The sequence below is a fragment of the Glossina fuscipes genome, unplaced genomic scaffold, assembly GCF_014805625.2.
Source record: "Glossina fuscipes isolate IAEA_lab_2018 unplaced genomic scaffold, Yale_Gfus_2 112, whole genome shotgun sequence".
NCBI classification, from domain to species: Eukaryota; Metazoa; Arthropoda; class Insecta; order Diptera; family Glossinidae; genus Glossina; species Glossina fuscipes.
In genome coordinates, this window is record NW_023998455.1 from 2311599 (window position 1) to 2328102 (window position 16504).

Genomic DNA, 16504 nt, shown 5'->3' on the forward strand with positions numbered 1-16504 from the left:
ACAAAAATCTCAGCAGAGAAACTAATAAGAAAATTGTTGCCATCGTTGAATAATCCAATTGTATCCTACTAATAGACAGAATTTATCGTATATCGTAAGACAAAGCTAAAAGTCAGCTTTCGCCAAGCCAAAGCAACATTTTTTATATGTAATTACCCTTCTAATCCGCCAGTATATTCAGTATACGAGATAAAATGTCTCATAGTAGGTTCCATCAGGAATAGTTGTTTTCATTTTCCATTTCTTCTATTCTTTTTCTTTTGTTTTGATCAGGTAAGAACTTTTTTTGATGATAAAATCAATATAAAATAAAAATCAATGATGTATTCCTACATTTTAGATAACAGTTTCTTATTTTATTTTCTCTCAATGCACTCTTTACCTTTAAGAAATCAAAATATCGTGAAAACGGCAACCCGGTTATATGAACATTATCAAAGAAGGCCTAGCGCGTCAAAACTTTATATTTGAAAAGAAAAAAATAGAAAAGTTATTAACGCCGATTAATAAGTCAGTCTCCAATTGAAAATTTCTAAAGTACATAGAAAACTTTGCCAAAGAAAAAATTTTGGAAAAAAATATTGAATGGAATGAAAAGTTTTCTTAAAAAAAAATGATCCACAAAAAAATTGTTGAAAAAAAATGAATGTAAAAAAATTTTGAAAGCGAAATTAATAGCATATTTGTCCCCTGCGTTTATTTTGTGCGCTTTCCAAAAAGGATCTTAAAAAACGAACAGTGCATCATTAAAAAGAAAACAATTTAAAAAAAAATAAATTTTTTTATACTATATTGGAATTAGCGGAAAACATGGATAATGTACGAGATTGGAAAAATATATTATTGCAGTGGGTAAGAAATCAACGCATAGAACATGCGATTATATTCAATTATTGCTCATCCATGTTATTTCTTCTTAGATTTCGGAATGTGGGTTTATCGAACTTAACGTCTTCAATTTAGAACAAACCGACATTGACGCGTTCTATATTAACGTTAGGGAGAAGCATCATAAAATTGCCTCAAGCAATCACTTAAACCTATTAGACTTTCTACAACGTAGGTTACTTGGCAAAGGCTTTTGAAAATGTTTTCTCTAAAAAAATTCTCTAATTTTAACTTCTCTATAGAATTTTATCCTGAATTTGAAGCGCATTGTGACGATGATAACATTTTAAGCTCTGCAGACTATATTTATGTGTATACGTTATTGTTGCATTTCTCATGCGTAAAATATCCGCAAAAATTTTTTCATAATATCTGTCAAAAATTGCCAATGAGCTCACAACAAATCATGGGTTTGCTTTTTATCACACTGTTGGATTTGGAAAAATTAAATAAGGACAATTTACGCCACGTAATTGCCAAGGCCATGATCAAGACACCATCGATCAGCAGAAGTAACAGTGACCCCGTGATCACTAATAATGAAACCGATAGTCCGATGAGAAACATTGGTTCCCGACGCAACTCACCACTTACACCGGGAACCAATCTTCTGGAGGAACAGACACGTGAATTATTTGATTTAAGAGTAAATTATAAGAAAATTGAACAGTTTCTTGAAATATTACGTTAATAACTTTCCTTACCTTAGGCCCAACTGGAAACTGAACGTTATGAAAAAGATCTTTTAGAAATTCAGATTAAACAAAACGAAAATAAAATTCTCAGACTGAGTATGAGAAGGCTTTCCTTATTAAAAGAGTAAAAAAGAATAAGTTAATTGAGCGACATTTTCCCTTGATTTCAGATGAAGATCATAAAAACCTGATACAAGAAATAAAAGAATTGAAAATTGATGTCCATAAAAAAAGCACTGAGAATGAATTATCGGTCATTTATGAAGGCAACGAGGACGAACAGGTTGGTATTTAACAATGAATTGAAATTTTTCATAAATTTCACAAAATCCATGCCTATATAATTATTGTTTGTTTATTTTAGGCCTATAAGCGTTTTATTAAAGAAATATCGCAAAAAGATGATGAAATTATGAAGTTAAGTGAGACAGTACGAGCCGCACAAGACGATAAAATTCTTGCGAAAGAAAAGGTAATCAGAGAAAATTTTAACCAGTAGTATAAACTCTCTGCTTGCTTTCTTTTCGATTACAGTTTAGCTACATTGAAAAACAAATAGAAGTTTACTGTAAACGCATTGAACTTTTCGAACATAAAATGACCGATCTTAATGAAGAGCTTGAGGTAAATATGCTTGTTGTATGCGGTAATATATTAAAATGAAAATATTTCCTTCTTTTACCATACACCACTTGTTATACGAGGTATATTATAATTTACGCGCACGTAAGTATCATCCAAAGAAGCTTAAGATAAATCCATCTTTTATTGTATCGATCGTTCACGTCTGATGTCTGTCCGTGCAATTTTGTGTGTTGAAGCTACAAGTGACAGGTTTTGATGGGGTTTGGTGCGCTGACTTGCTTTGACCGATATTGCTATTGAAGCTTGTTCGGTTCAGTCCCCTTTTTCAATCACATATCGCCTTCTTTTCAAAAGTCGTTGTATGAAAAAAGATTATAATGTTCAAAATGTCGCGAAATAAGTCGCTAAGTGATAGTATTTCGATATTCTAATTAATTGGTGATTGGATCAGAGAGGTATATTTTTTAAACACTTGATAACGGGTTATCACAAGAAGCAAGCCCTTAAATGCGAAGAAATGAAGTTCGGACGTATGCCTTGGAATGAAAACTGTACTAGCCTAGTTGGTGTAGGGTATTGAACGTTCGGCCTTGCCCGACTATAACTTGTTTTTATATAAAATGTTACCTTATTAAATGAAATTGATTTTTTTTTTTTTTAGAAAAGAGATAAGACGATTAAGTACCTTACCGACGTCAAAGTGGAATTGGAAGAATACATTACCGAGACACGTTTAGCGGGGTTAAATGCTTCTATTGAATCTATTTCATCAATTTCATGCATTTCTGAAGTTTCTAGTGAGCTCACGCTCATACCTAGCGAATCGGAAAATTTGGCCGTTTCTGTTATCGACAAACAATTGCGTGAAAAAGAACAAGAAAATATTCGAATCCGCGACGAACTAAATACATTGAATGACAATAATAAATTATTGTGCGAACGTATACAAGAGCTAATGAAATTGGAAATGAGTGAATTCCAACTAACATTCAATGAATCTGTTTCTGAAATGGATATATCGACGAACTGTGATCCCTATGCTCAATTTAATGTGTTCGCTAAATGCATGGAGAAAATTAATGACCACCATTATGTTGAGAAGAACATGATCACAAAACTTGCACATGAAATTGAAGAATTGCTAAAGAAGAATTTGAAATTGGATTCAATGCGCGAGAGTACAACCTTACTACAGAACAATCTAAACACCATGGAACGTAACAATAAAGATTTGGAGGAAACAAAAGAACGTTTACAAAGCATGTTATGTAATAATGAGTTAGAGCTCAAGGATTTGAAAAAGCAATTGGAAGTTGAAAAATGCGGCAAAGAAAATTCGAACGAAGAAGTAAATGCTTTAAAAGTAAAATTGCATCAGATGGAAAAAACAAATGCGGAATTAACGAGCAGTAACGTTCAGTTGGAAGCGCAAATAATGGACATGCAAAATCAATTACAAGCTATGCAAAAAAAATGGATAATGCAGACCAATCGTTTAGAAGAACAAATTAAGCTATACGACGATCATAGCAAAGAGTTGCAATTATTTCAGGATGAAAACCTGTCTTTAAAAAATGACTGCGAACAGGCATTAATACGTAACGAGAATTTAAAAGACAATTGCCGTGAAACAATACGCAATGAAATCATATCGGAATTTGGTATGGAAGTAACCAATTTGAAAAAGAAGAATGCCTATTTAGAGTCACGTATCGATATTTTAATGAAAGAACATAAGGAAGAGAAGCAACAATTCCAGAAGGACGAAACTGTAGGACGGGAACGCATTATAGAATTGGATAATGAAATTTTTAGAATGAATGAGGAACTCACCCACTTTCATATCCTTTTCGAAAGTAGCGATTTGGAAGTTAATCATTTGAATGAAACTTTGGGACAAATGGAACGAGGAATTATTGCATTAATCAAATTATGCTCTGGTAACTGTACGATAAATAACTCGGCCAATATTTTGAAGGAACTGGAATATCATATTAAATTACTAACACACCAGAATACTGTAGCGGTAGATAGATTAGAAACATTGGAGATCACTCAACAGGAAAGTAATACAAATTTCAATGATTTGCTGAAACAAGCTCAAGAACAAGAACGTATACTTAATCAGCGTTGCATTAATACCACTGAAGACTTACTCAATTTAAAAGAGCAAAACAATGAATACGAAGAGAAAATTGAAAAATTAAAGGATAAACAAAATCAATTCATTGAGCAAATTAAGAGTGATTTGATGAAAAAAGAATGCGAATTACGTCAACAGTTGAAGGATGCGAAACTGGAATATGAACAATCTCTGAACGATTTAAATAGGGAATTGAAAATGGAAAAGGAACGCAATAATAACAAGGAAAAAGAGTTATTGTTATTGAAAGCCGAACATGATGAACTGAAAAGTAGGTTAAACGAGGCCGAAAAAGAGATGCACACATTGCACAAGTTCAACTGCGCAACCAACATTAATTATGAACGCTTGCACGCTTTCGAGGTACGCGTCATGGAATTCTCCGATGACAATGATAGATTTAAACGAGAAATTCAAACTCTTAAACAGGAATTGTCTAAGACGGCACAATATATAATAGATGGCGATCAAATTATATGCAAACTAAAGAAAGAAGTTAAAAATTGCGATAGCTTGAAAAAGCAAGTCAACGATTTGCAAGGCTCTTTAAGTCAAAGTATTGAGGCGAAGGAAATGCTCAAGCATGAATTAGAAAAAAAAGATAAACAAATTGTAGAACTACGGGAAAGTTTGAATGAGCAAAGTCAGACCCTTAATACTTTTAATGATACACTAATTGAAATGACCAAAGAAAAAGAGCGATTATTAAAAGAATCAAACGCCTTTGCATCGCGAATACAGCGAGAACAAGAAGAAAAGAGTCTTTTGTTATCATCTCTAGAGAAGTCGACAAATCGAATGCGAAGTGAAATTCAAAGGGAAGAGAGCAACAGTGAAAATTTGAGAAGGCATAACAATGAAATCAAATTGCAACTAGAATCGCTACAACAACAAAATGAGAAGCTTCAGAATGAGTTATCTGAACGCAAAGCCGATTTTAAAGCGCTGCTTGAAGAGCAAGAACAAATTAAAGAGGATTTCCAAGAGAAACGTACAACATTGATGAATAGATTGGCGGAAAGTTGTGACGAATTGGCCAACTATCATATGTCGTTTGCGGAACTCGTGGTAACAATAGAGAACAATGTCAATCTGAGCATCCAAATGAATGAATTTAGAAATATTTTCAATCCTTGCGACGGCTCCGCAGACAGTAACAGTATTAATCAGTTACGTCAATGGATTAATCGTTTGTTTCACATTGAAAATCTACAGCAAAGCAGAATAGAACAACTATTGGAGAATGAAAAGCAAAACTTAAATACAAACGAGGAATTAATTAAAGAAAATCACGAATTGAAATTCAAAATCGAGCAAAATCAAAAAGAGATTGATGACGTGCATAAAGAAATGGAGAATACATACTCAATGATGCAAAAGCGGATTACAAATGAAGTCAAAAAAATGGAAGAGGATATATTAAATCTAGTAATAATGAACGAGCATATAACCGACGAGAAAGCAGCGCTGCAAAGTCATATTAATCAGCAGGCGGAAGCATGCCAGAGCGCAAATATGAAACTTGACGAGGTCACGGCATATAATCAAGAGTTAACGCTACAGTTGGAGAAAATGAAGGAGGAAATGGAGAAATTGCAAGTGAACTATGTGCCTGAACAGCAATACAACAATTTGGAAATGGAATATAAGAACTTACAGGAAAAATGCAAAAATCAGCAAACACATTTGCATACACTAGAGGCCGAATTATCTAATAAGAGTAAAAAAATATCGAATTTTGAAACGACTATATTTGACATGGGGATCTTGTGCAAAGATTTGGAGAAGAAAATTGCTTTTACCACTAAAAAACTGGATGAAACGGACAACGATAAATTGAATGCCCAATTGAAATGCGAACAATTCCGTTCGGAGTGCGAACGATATGAAAAAGATATTGAACATCTTAAGTTGCAACAAGAAAATATCACAAATGAGAATAATCGTGTATGCAGTAATATCTCCGCCGAAAAAGACATATTAAGAAATGAAATTGAAGAGCATAAAGCGAATTTATTGCGGGCAAATGAAAGGGCCTCGCAAAAAATTGCATCGATAAGCATGGAAAAAGAGAGCGCTTGCGAAGAAAATCTATCGCTGCGCAAGCAATTGGTAGAGATGAGCAAACATCAAACTAATACGGAAATGAAATTAAGCTCTTTAATTGAACGCAGTCAATCCTGGGAGCAACATTTTCACGCCAGCGAAACTGAGCTAGGAAGTATGAAAAAATATTTAGAAAAGTCCAAGGCAAATATCGAAAGATTAAAGAATGAAAATAAAAAGCTTCGCGAATCGCAACAGGTAACGTTAAGACGGGCTGAGAAGACGGCCCTGAAACTGGGCGATGCTCAGGCACGCGCTCTTAAACTCGAAAGAGAGAGCGAAACGTGGGTCGAGAGATTTCGAGGTTGTCGAAAGGAGAAAGATATGATGGATGTTAAACTTGTACAATTCAAACTGCGTGTCGCAGAAGTCGAAAAAAGCCACGAACAGCTGCTTGCTAAAATAGAAAATCTTGAGCGTTTAAATCAAACGTTACAGGATGCTAGACAAAAATTAGAAGCTTGCGAAATAGATGATAAAGCCAAGATAAACAAGCTTGAAAAAGTACGTGAAACGAAGGAAGCTAAAATACGACAACTCACCGCTGCACTGAATAGTGGCGAACAAGCGAATGTCAAACTTAATTTGGAAATCGGTGCCTTAAACTCGCAATTGCAAGAGCTTAAGTTAGATCTTTCTGCGAATTATAACGCGCAAATTGAGGAAATGAAGCTGCGTCTGGCTTCGGCCCAAGAGCAGGCCCAGAAATATGCAGAAGTCAATCAAAATTCGATCATTCAAATTAACGAACTTGAAGGTCAAAACGCGAAAACTAACGAAGAATTGTCAAAAGTCTCATTGGCAATGCGCATCAGCGAGGAACGTTACGCTGCATTGTCCGGCGAAATGGAAGAAATGCGAGCTAATATGCTGGCGTTGCGAAATGATAGGACGAACGCAGAACAAGAACAGGAAATTTTAAAGCAAAGTTTAAAGGAGATGCATGTGGAAAACCAGGAATTAATCTGTGAACGTGACAGTTTCGCCGAAGGTTTGCAAAAATTCTCTGCTCTAATGGGTGAGAAAATGAAGCAAAAAACCAATAAAATAGAAAATCTGGAATGTGAGATAAAAGAATTGAGAGAAAAAGCAGAAATGCAAAATTTGGAATTAATAGAAGGGAGAAAGATTGCAGCGAAAAATGTAATCGAATTGGCTGAGTTGCGTACCCACCTCGCCAAAATGGAAGAGACACTCAAAAGTGAGCAACAATCAAATGAACGATTGCGTTCCGACAACCAACTGCTGGACAGTCAGTATCAAGAAGTGAAAAAGCACGCTGCTGAAGTGGAAGCCAACAATGAAGAACTTATTAAAAAGAATATTTTAGAATTGGAGGTCAGTAGCTATTCCTCCCCTTCCTCCTTCCCCTTCTCCTCCTCGCACTCCTCTATTTCAATTTATATTAGTTGTTGTTTAAATGTTTGTAGAGAAGAAGAATTGCTCTTCTCCATTACACTTTTTAGAACATCGCTTACGGTTACTGCTTGGGAATTTTTATTCTTATTATTTCTTTACTATTTTCCTTTTGTTTAGAATCTTGAGCATGCTGTAAACATTCTCAATGTGAACATTTTGGCAAGCGCATTGGCTTCGCCTAAGCGCGTCAAGCAGTAGTAGTAGTTGAAATTGTAGCAACAATAGTAGTAGTTGTAACAATAGTAGTGATATTTATAGTAGTATAATTGATAGTAGTGTAGTAAGAGTAGTAGAAGTTGTGTAGTTGTCATACACGTTTTTTTTTTTTTTTTTTTTTTAGCTTTACACTAACGCGTGGAGTTTTATAAATTTCCTACTATTCCGTTAATGATGCTCAGAAATCTGCTTCGGAGAAAAGACCTTTGTCCGACCTTTTTTTTTTCATCAATCGTTTAGCACAATTCCAAATGCGTGAAAAAATGTGAAATTGATTGGTGCTTCTATTAAGAAAAGTGGAAAAAGCGTGATTGCCATAGGAAGATGAATTATCGAGAAAGGCAAAAGAGAGAAATATGTCTTTAGCTCGAAATATTCGTAGTTACAGCTATGCCTGTAATTTGTAAAATTTTCTTCTCTTAATATCATTTATGCTACTTACCATACTATATGGGATACACATGCGACCATTTAAAAGACATTATTTTTAAACGTTTGAAACAAATAATGGATATGGAATGGTGGATATGAATAGATTCGGCAAGCGCCGATTTGTAAATACATTCATTTTTCTTAAGCACTCGATTTCAAAATTAAGAGATGACTGACTGATAAACGCTATATTTTTATTGTCTTTCTTCCTCTCTCTCCATTTTTATTTTAATGCAATTCAACATTCATTGTATCTGGCCGAAGGGTAATACGTCAAGAGTCGGCATGAAATGGACCAATCGTAAGAGCTCGTGTCTTATTCTATTGGTTTTTATATTATTGTTTATACACAAATTATGGTATTCTTAATATTAAACCATATTTTTGAAAAGAACCATTTAGAAATACTGTTTCCAAACAATGGATGCAAAATGTAAATGCAATACATACAAAGAATTAGGTTTTTTTTTTGTGGAAAACTTAGGCATGTGTATATTTTCTTCGTTTTTTTTTTTTTTTTTTTTTTGAAATGCCTCTGACGCTTTTTTTTATTAACATTTTTTTTTTTTTTTTTTTTTAAATTAAATTCAATATTTAATGTACCTGTATAAGCTTACGCATGTAAATCTGTGTATGTGTTGCATGATGGTGGTGATGATTTGTTGTTTTATTATATGCAGTTTTAAAATATACTAACGAACCTCACAATAATCAATTTAAATAAATAATGGTTTCGGATAACGACAGAAATGTAAAACTTAAAAATAAAAATCACTGTTTTATTTTCCAAAGTGCAGCTAAATGAAAATATATTAAGCACTGAGCACAACGCATGCATCTGTATCATGTGCACAATGCACTTAAATGTTAAAATACGATTTGATTGCACGTATGTAGCTGACCATGGAGCTTGCATTGCATTGATAGAGTAAAAATCATGTTAAAACAAGTAAAAACACTATAGCAGATCACTGCCTTTTCGCTTAGTAAAGTTATTCACATAACAACTCTTCAAAATAAGACAGTGGTTGAAAAAGTGGTCCGATCCGAACCATTTTCGATAGTGATCATCCTTGGGTCATCCTTGAGCCAAGACATGTCAATTTACCGAATTTCACTGAAATGTCTCGAAAATTGCCAACTCTAGGTTGAACACAGGATGAACAGTAAAGTGTACCTAACGTAAAGTGCACATTCGATTATAAGATGTTTAAACAAATTAAAAATTTTGAAAATGCTAAATGAATAAAATTTAATGGCACATCTAAAGGTGTCAAATATCCGGTATAGTGCTTTTGACATAGCTGTCACCATTTGGTATAAGCAATATTAATTTCCGTTAGACTAAACCAAATTGAATTTAATGGAGATGAAGAGAGACGAAGTTTTGCATGAAAATCATAGAGAGAATTTAATGGAAAGACGATCGTCTCTGTGACCTGATTGCATCTTTTCACTTTTTAAATAGTAACTATTTGCGATGCTAAGATATTTAACATTTAGACATTAAAAGGGGAAGGTCTACATTTCCCTCCGTATTAAACAACACTGAACGTCTTAATTTTCTTACGTGGCGATCCCATCAATCTGCTGCCGCAGCTAGCATTGTCTGCACCTGGCAGATATTAATTAGAGGATTTCCTCAGCCTTCCAAGACAATCCCGCAGGGAGGACGGCCTACTCCAAGCACTACGTACCTAAATGAGAGTTGAGATATGGCCCAAGCCTTCCCATCTAAACAGGGCGAGGCCTGTCAAGCAACTTTAATCATTTATTTAATGCTTTCACATGTGGGAATAATCAGAGCCAACACGAGTACTCTCCGAGAGTCGCACCCATGCAGCCAGGCTTCGCACATTAATTAACCTGCTACGTTCAAAATGTGTTACATATATTTTGGGAAAAAACCAAAGTAAATATATCCCCATATTACAGTGGTGTGTATAAAAACCGAATGAATTTATGAGAGCTGGTGAGCGGATTCAGTATAAATTAAGAGTAAGTGCCTTGTCAATGTCTTGTGTAGACCTAAGGCGTTTTGAATAAAATCGTGTAGAAAAACACAAACACCTTGAGCTGGTTTCTGCACCGCGGTAAATTTAAAACGCATAGAGTCCGAACTAGCTTATGTTATTTTATTTTAATTGTCAACACAAGAATACAACTCTGCATGCCATATAGAAACCTTAAGTATTATTTTTGCTGGCAATAATAATAATATGTAGTTAAGTGACGTATCACAATTGTCAAAACGCGAGATTTACTTTTTTTTTTTATCCCAATCGCAATAATTCAACGAGAAATAAATAAAATTCTTTGTAAAAAAATATTGGTAATTAAATTTTGAATTAATTAGTTTGATGTTTTTGATTTAATGTGTTGGTTTTAATGTGTTAAGTTTTAAAAGAGTCTAAAAGAAAAGTGAAAAAGTTTTTATAAAAGATGGCGGATCCTCTTAGTTTGTTACGCCAATACAATATAAACAGAAGAGAAATTATTGAACGTGATAGTCAAATAATATTTGGCGAATTTTCATGGCCAAAAAATGTGAAAACAAATTATTTGAAATATGGGTAAGTAGTGCGAGAGAAGTGAAAGAGTAAAAGTGTTTTAATCAGTCTTAATGCGCGGGCAGTTCGGGTAAAAAGGGAGCTCCACGCGAATACTACACTTTGGAATGTTTACTATATCTGCTAAAAAATGTTATGCTACAACATTCGGTGTATGTGCGTCAATGTGCAGCTGAAGATATACCGGCAGTTAATCGGCCCGATCGTAAAGAATTATTGGCATACCTTAATGGCGAGAGCATTACTTGCCAGAGTATAGATAAAAGTGCCCCATTGGAAATACCCACGCAGGTAAAACGACCAGTCGAAGGCGATGCAACGGGTGTTGAAAATGCTGCCAAAAAGGCCCGCTTCGAAGATACCCAAGTGCAAAAGGTGCGGGAGCAATTAGCAGCACGATGGGATGTTAATAAAAAGGAGACAACAGTCAATATTGATAATATTAAATCCTTGTCAGAGACCATGTCGGTGGAAAAAATTGCGGCAATTAAAGCAAAACGCTTAGCTAACAAACGTACCACAATTAAACGTACCGACACTGAGGATGCAATGGCCACTGATTTAAGAGCAATTCTTGATTTTGATGTAGATTCAACCAAAGATATTATAAGTCGTGAGCGCATCTGGCGTACGCGTACTACTATCTTACAAAGTTCGGGCAAATTATTTGCCAAAAATATTTTAGCCATATTGGCCGGAATAAAGGCAAGAGAGGAAGGACGTAATCGTCCTATGCAGCCGAATCCAATAAAAATGCCGGAACCGACTCGTATAAATAAGCCGCAACCGCAACTAACACAGTACAATCGCTATGATCAGGAACGCTTCAATAGACAAAAAGAAGGTAAGATCTTGATATTTTGATAACATACACATCTTAAGTGCAGTTATAAATAATTTTTTTATATGAATAGAAACTGAGGGTTTTAAAATTGACACAATGGGAACTTATCATGGAATGTCCCTAAAATCAGTGACAGAAGGATCGCAAGCACAACGCAAGGCGCAAATGACACCACAGCTTAGTAAGTATTCCGGTTTTTCCTTAAGCGCGTTAAATATCGTAATTGCCTTAAAGATCGCGCCAAAGAATTGCCGCCAGTGGCACCAGTCCGTCAAGCTCCGTCTAATTTACAAAAACGCGTCTCACGAACACCTATCATTATAATACCATCTGCTAATACCAGCCTAATAACAATGTATAACGCTAAGGATATACTGCAGGACCTAAAGTATGTTAGCACTGAAGAAAAGAAAAATGCTGGCAGTACACGTGACAATGAAGTGCTTCTACAAGTAATTGATTAATTAATTAATCAATTTTCATATAAGTAACTTTTTTTTCTTTCAATAGCGGAAACGACAAAATGTAACTGTACCTTATCGTGTCATTGATAATCCGCAAAAACTTACAGCTCAGGATTGGCAACGTGTTGTGGCTGTATTTGTTATGGGTCCCGCTTGGCAATTTAAAGGTTGGCCTTGGGATGGCAATCCTGTTGAAATTTTCTCCAAAAGTATTTAATGAATATAAGACCTTTCATAAAAGAGTTTTTTTTTTTATATCTATTTTATTTTCATATTTGTGCTTACAGTTTGCGCTTTCCACTTACGTTTCAGTGAATTGAAATTGGATGCAAATGTTGCCAAGTGGTCAGTTACGGTATTAAATTTATCGCAGAATAAACGTCATTTAGATCGAGCAGTATTAATGACTTTTTGGGAGAATCTTGACAAGTAAGCCGTAGTTTAGTTTATTTCTTAAAGGGGAAGATCGTATTGTGTGTTTGGAAGTTTCCCTTACCATTAGTCAAAAATTGTTTGCATAACGAATTAGTTATGGAATATCATATCATAAATGATATTATGTATAGATAAGCGATTTTTCATCTTTTCTTTCAACGCGTACGACCACCTTAAAAATACTTGAACAATACGTAAATAGACAGATCGCACTTAAGAAATTTAGCTTCTCAGGCTTATCGTAAATGTAACAATTATTTTTGCATTCTCCCGCGCGTAAGACTACTAACATTTAACAAAATTTAACAAAACACTCTGTTACTGATCCTAAAAGAGGTATATATTGCTATCATCAAGCAATCGAATCTAATCCAAAACTAATTCAAAATTTTTTTTTTTTTTTTTGTTTTCTCTTTTTTACTTCTTCAGATACATGGCGAAATACAAACCAGAGCTGCGGTTTTGAATGTGTGGCCTGGATGGCATTTTCAAAATTTGTTTTATGTCGCTATTTATGTATTTAAATTGGATTTTCTCGCTTAACTGGGAAACTAAGCTGTTTATTGCCAATTGATTGATAGTCGATTACATTTTAGGTTAGCATAAAAATTAATTATTTTACTTTATTTTTTGTAGCATAGAAATTTTTGAATGCAAATAGTTTCTCTTTACCGAGTTTGCTACAAACTTGGGTTAAGCGATAATTAAACTTCACATATTGTTACATATATATATGTAAGGATACTTAAAAACAAGAATTTGAAAAAAGAAATTTATATAAAAAAAAAAAATAATTTCTTTTTTTTTTTTTATTATTACCATTAAGGATGAGATTGAAAAATTTAAAAGAAAAATGGATCAATTATTACACGTGGACTTAGACGGCCCCTATTTGTAATACGGGCAAAAATAACATATGAGCTTTCTCGATTTGCTGGCGAGCCTGTAACATTTCCGAAAAAATCAAACTTACATACGAATGGAAATCTTCGTCAGAATCTTCTACTTGTGGCTTACAGGTGTTGACAAATAGGTCTACAAATTGATTGGCCAACACATGTAAATGTATGATGAAATGTCGAGCTAACTGGCAAACAGCGTCCACTTCATTAACTGTACTGTGATGGTCTTTTATAAGAAGGAGTTCAGCTATTTTGTGCAATTTTAACATTTGCAAAGCACACGTTTCTGAAAGAATCGTCACGGCGCGCGCATATATATGCTTACGTTTTGTTAAAGCAGGTTCATCAGACCTTAGCCATTTAAGTGTATCCGACCATAATCTATATTAAAAAAGTTTGTGTTATTTACGAACAAATTCTTCGGTAAGCGCATAATTTAATAGCGAAATTCCGACAGATGTTCTACGGTCCACATCAAAATTTTGAAATCCCGATTTCGTTTCCTAATTTCTTAATACGTTATTGTTAACTAATAAATTTCGCTACGAATTTATACACGAAGAATTGAAATATTACTTACTTTACTATGTCTTCAAAAGTTATACCCAATTTGATATCATCTAAGGCTCCATTAAGTCTGTTTTCCAATTCTTCAAGATCGTAAGGTTCGAAAGTGCTTTCTTGTTCATCGATTTCTTCCAGTTCTAAAAGTTCTTTTACCTCTTCCAACGTTTCATTCAATTCAATCAAGTCACCGTGTTTTGTCGTTTGTAATAATGTACGAATTTTTAGCTCAGATTCTTTTGAGAGTATTTCTAAAGCTTCCAAATGTACTAGACCGCAATTATTTTCGAACAAGGCTTTAAATGTTACCTCATCTTGTTTATTTTCCAAATTTAAATCTTTTAAGGTCTGTTCGATTTTCTCGTTTTCGTCTTTAGCTTGTTTGAGAATCTAAAATAATATTTTTAATATTTCTTTTAATTTTCCATTTATATATTTTTTTTTTACAACTTACTTCACTTAAGTTCGGTTTTTCCGCTTCCATTGTAAATTTTTTGATTTTAACCTTAAACGAAGGATCATTCTCTTGTAAGATTGTCATAGTTTTCTTGCCGATGCCTTCCAGAGTATCTAAACCGGTATTGATAACTTTGGTACCCAGGCTAGTAACGCCTGTTACCAAATTCAAACCAAACAATTGATTATTGCCACTAGCCGCCAGTGCTTGATCTTTTTGGGAATTTTCTTCTGTTAACCTTTCCGCTTTTGCTTCTTCCAAAGCATTTAAACGTGCCATTTCGGAAGGATCTGGCAAGCCAATCACTTTATCCAATTGCTGTGTCATAGTATTGGTTATATTACCAAAACCCTCGCTTGCTGTTGTAAAAACTGACGACATAACGCCACCAAACAGGCTGCTCCAACCCATCCCCGAATTATTCGCTATGAAAGATTTTTCTGCGTCTTTTGAATAATTGTTATTCTCCTTTGTTTGCTCTTTTTTATCACTTGATTCCTCTTTATTATTATTTATTAGCTCCTGAGTTGCTGAGTCCGCTTGTGATTTTGAATTATCTTCTTCGCAATTCCAATCATCCCAATTATCATCGTCATCTTCCCAATCGTTCTTATTATCATCGATATTTTTTTTATTAACTTCTGCCATTTTTTATAAAGTTTATTAAATTAGCTAGAATTTGATTTACGTGTCAAAATTGAGAAAAGAAAATTATATTTATTAAATGCTCTCTCTACAGTTCACATGGCATAATAACTATTAGAATTGCGAATATATATGTATGTTGACTATTAATCCAAGATGAAATTAGTTGTATTGTAGATTTTTATTAAAAAAATTATAATAAATATTGACTTTTCAATTAAACATATTCTTGAATAAATCTCACTTTGTTAAACGTCAATAATATTTGTTGTTTCTTCTGTTTATTAAATCAATCAGATCGGATTGATAACTTTTTATTTTTGCTAATATTAGCCAAAAGGAATTATCACAAATTTTTAAATTCAAAAATATAAAAAAAAGATGCAATTAAATTAGAATCAGATAGACATTAATTTATTCGTTCCCTAAAATATATTGCAATCAATTTCCTTCGATTGAGGAATTAACTCTTTAATTTTTGTTGTCTCGCATATGAATTTAATTAGTTACTTTCGGGTTTATATTCCTCTTATATAAGTTGACATATGAATGTTATCACTAGGTTTCAAACAAGGCGTATCGAAATTTCCTAATATTCCAGCCATTAGTTTAGTAGTTACACTTGTTTTAGTGACATTATCTATGTTGTATTTAAAACAAGTAAGAACACTATATATTATATTGTATTATCGTTTTTGTAATAATATACCAAAAGGTATGCATTATTTTTATGCAAAGCCACAAATATCATGAAAGCTCGCATATTGAAAGATTAGATTGTCTCTGCATAAAAGAGTTGCGTTCCGTAATAAGGCCTTTATATGTTGGCCTATGTAATAGACCTGTGATCCAAATTCCCTATCGTTATCTTATATATGGTGTGGGGTCTACAAGTAGACGCATGTGTTTCAAATTAGATTTACATTACTCTTTTATTAAATTACTTTCTTAAGCAAATTTCCATCACAAAATACTAGCAATGAACCTTTTTGGGCATATAAGAGTTTAAGTTTCGTGAGAATTCTTATATGCGGCGGTATCCAAAAATTAGACCTACGTCATCCACATCCGGCTAATTTCTTTGTCAATTTACTGTTGTGAGCCAATTTTCACGAATTTTTTGAAAATTCGATCTGTTT

At 33.8% G+C, this 16504-nt stretch overlaps 3 protein-coding genes across 4 annotated transcripts; 2 read left to right on the plus strand and 1 right to left on the minus strand.

The window, feature by feature from the left end:
- Window positions 1–666: 666 nt before the first annotated feature.
- Window positions 667–8034, plus strand: LOC119639249 (putative leucine-rich repeat-containing protein DDB_G0290503). Its single transcript, XM_038036533.1, has 9 exons — window positions 667–852; window positions 921–1059; window positions 1131–1534; window positions 1598–1679; window positions 1754–1866; window positions 1948–2055; window positions 2118–2207; window positions 2830–7755; window positions 7954–8034. Exons 1-9 carry the CDS (start codon window positions 811–813, stop codon window positions 8032–8034), a joined length of 5985 nt encoding a protein of 1994 aa, XP_037892461.1. The 5' UTR covers window positions 667–810.
- Window positions 8035–10740: 2706 nt separating this feature from the next.
- Window positions 10741–13641, plus strand: LOC119639466 (parafibromin). 2 transcript variants are annotated; one of them, XR_005247547.1, is made up of 8 exons: window positions 10741–11057; window positions 11120–11898; window positions 11969–12079; window positions 12133–12350; window positions 12409–12571; window positions 12650–12791; window positions 13227–13393; window positions 13624–13641. XR_005247547.1 is itself a non-coding variant. In XM_038036864.1 (8 exons), exons 2-8 carry the CDS (start codon window positions 10927–10929, stop codon window positions 13261–13263), a joined length of 1581 nt encoding a protein of 526 aa, XP_037892792.1. In that variant the 5' UTR covers window positions 10781–10816; window positions 10883–10926; the 3' UTR covers window positions 13264–13585. The 2 variants fall into 2 exon arrangements, 1 of the variants encoding a protein (XP_037892792.1); XM_038036864.1 differs by lacking the exon at window positions 13624–13641 and having other exon boundaries at window positions 10781–10816; window positions 10883–11057; window positions 13227–13585.
- LOC119639467 (protein FAM114A2) lies at window positions 13624–15642 on the minus strand. The gene is made up of 3 exons (XM_038036865.1): window positions 14718–15642; window positions 14280–14653; window positions 13624–14080 (listed from the first exon to the last, which is right to left on the minus strand). The coding sequence occupies exons 1-3, from the start codon at window positions 15366–15368 to the stop codon at window positions 13675–13677; spliced, it is 1431 nt and encodes a 476-aa protein (XP_037892793.1). The 5' UTR covers window positions 15369–15642; the 3' UTR covers window positions 13624–13674.
- Window positions 15643–16504: the final 862 nt, after the last annotated feature.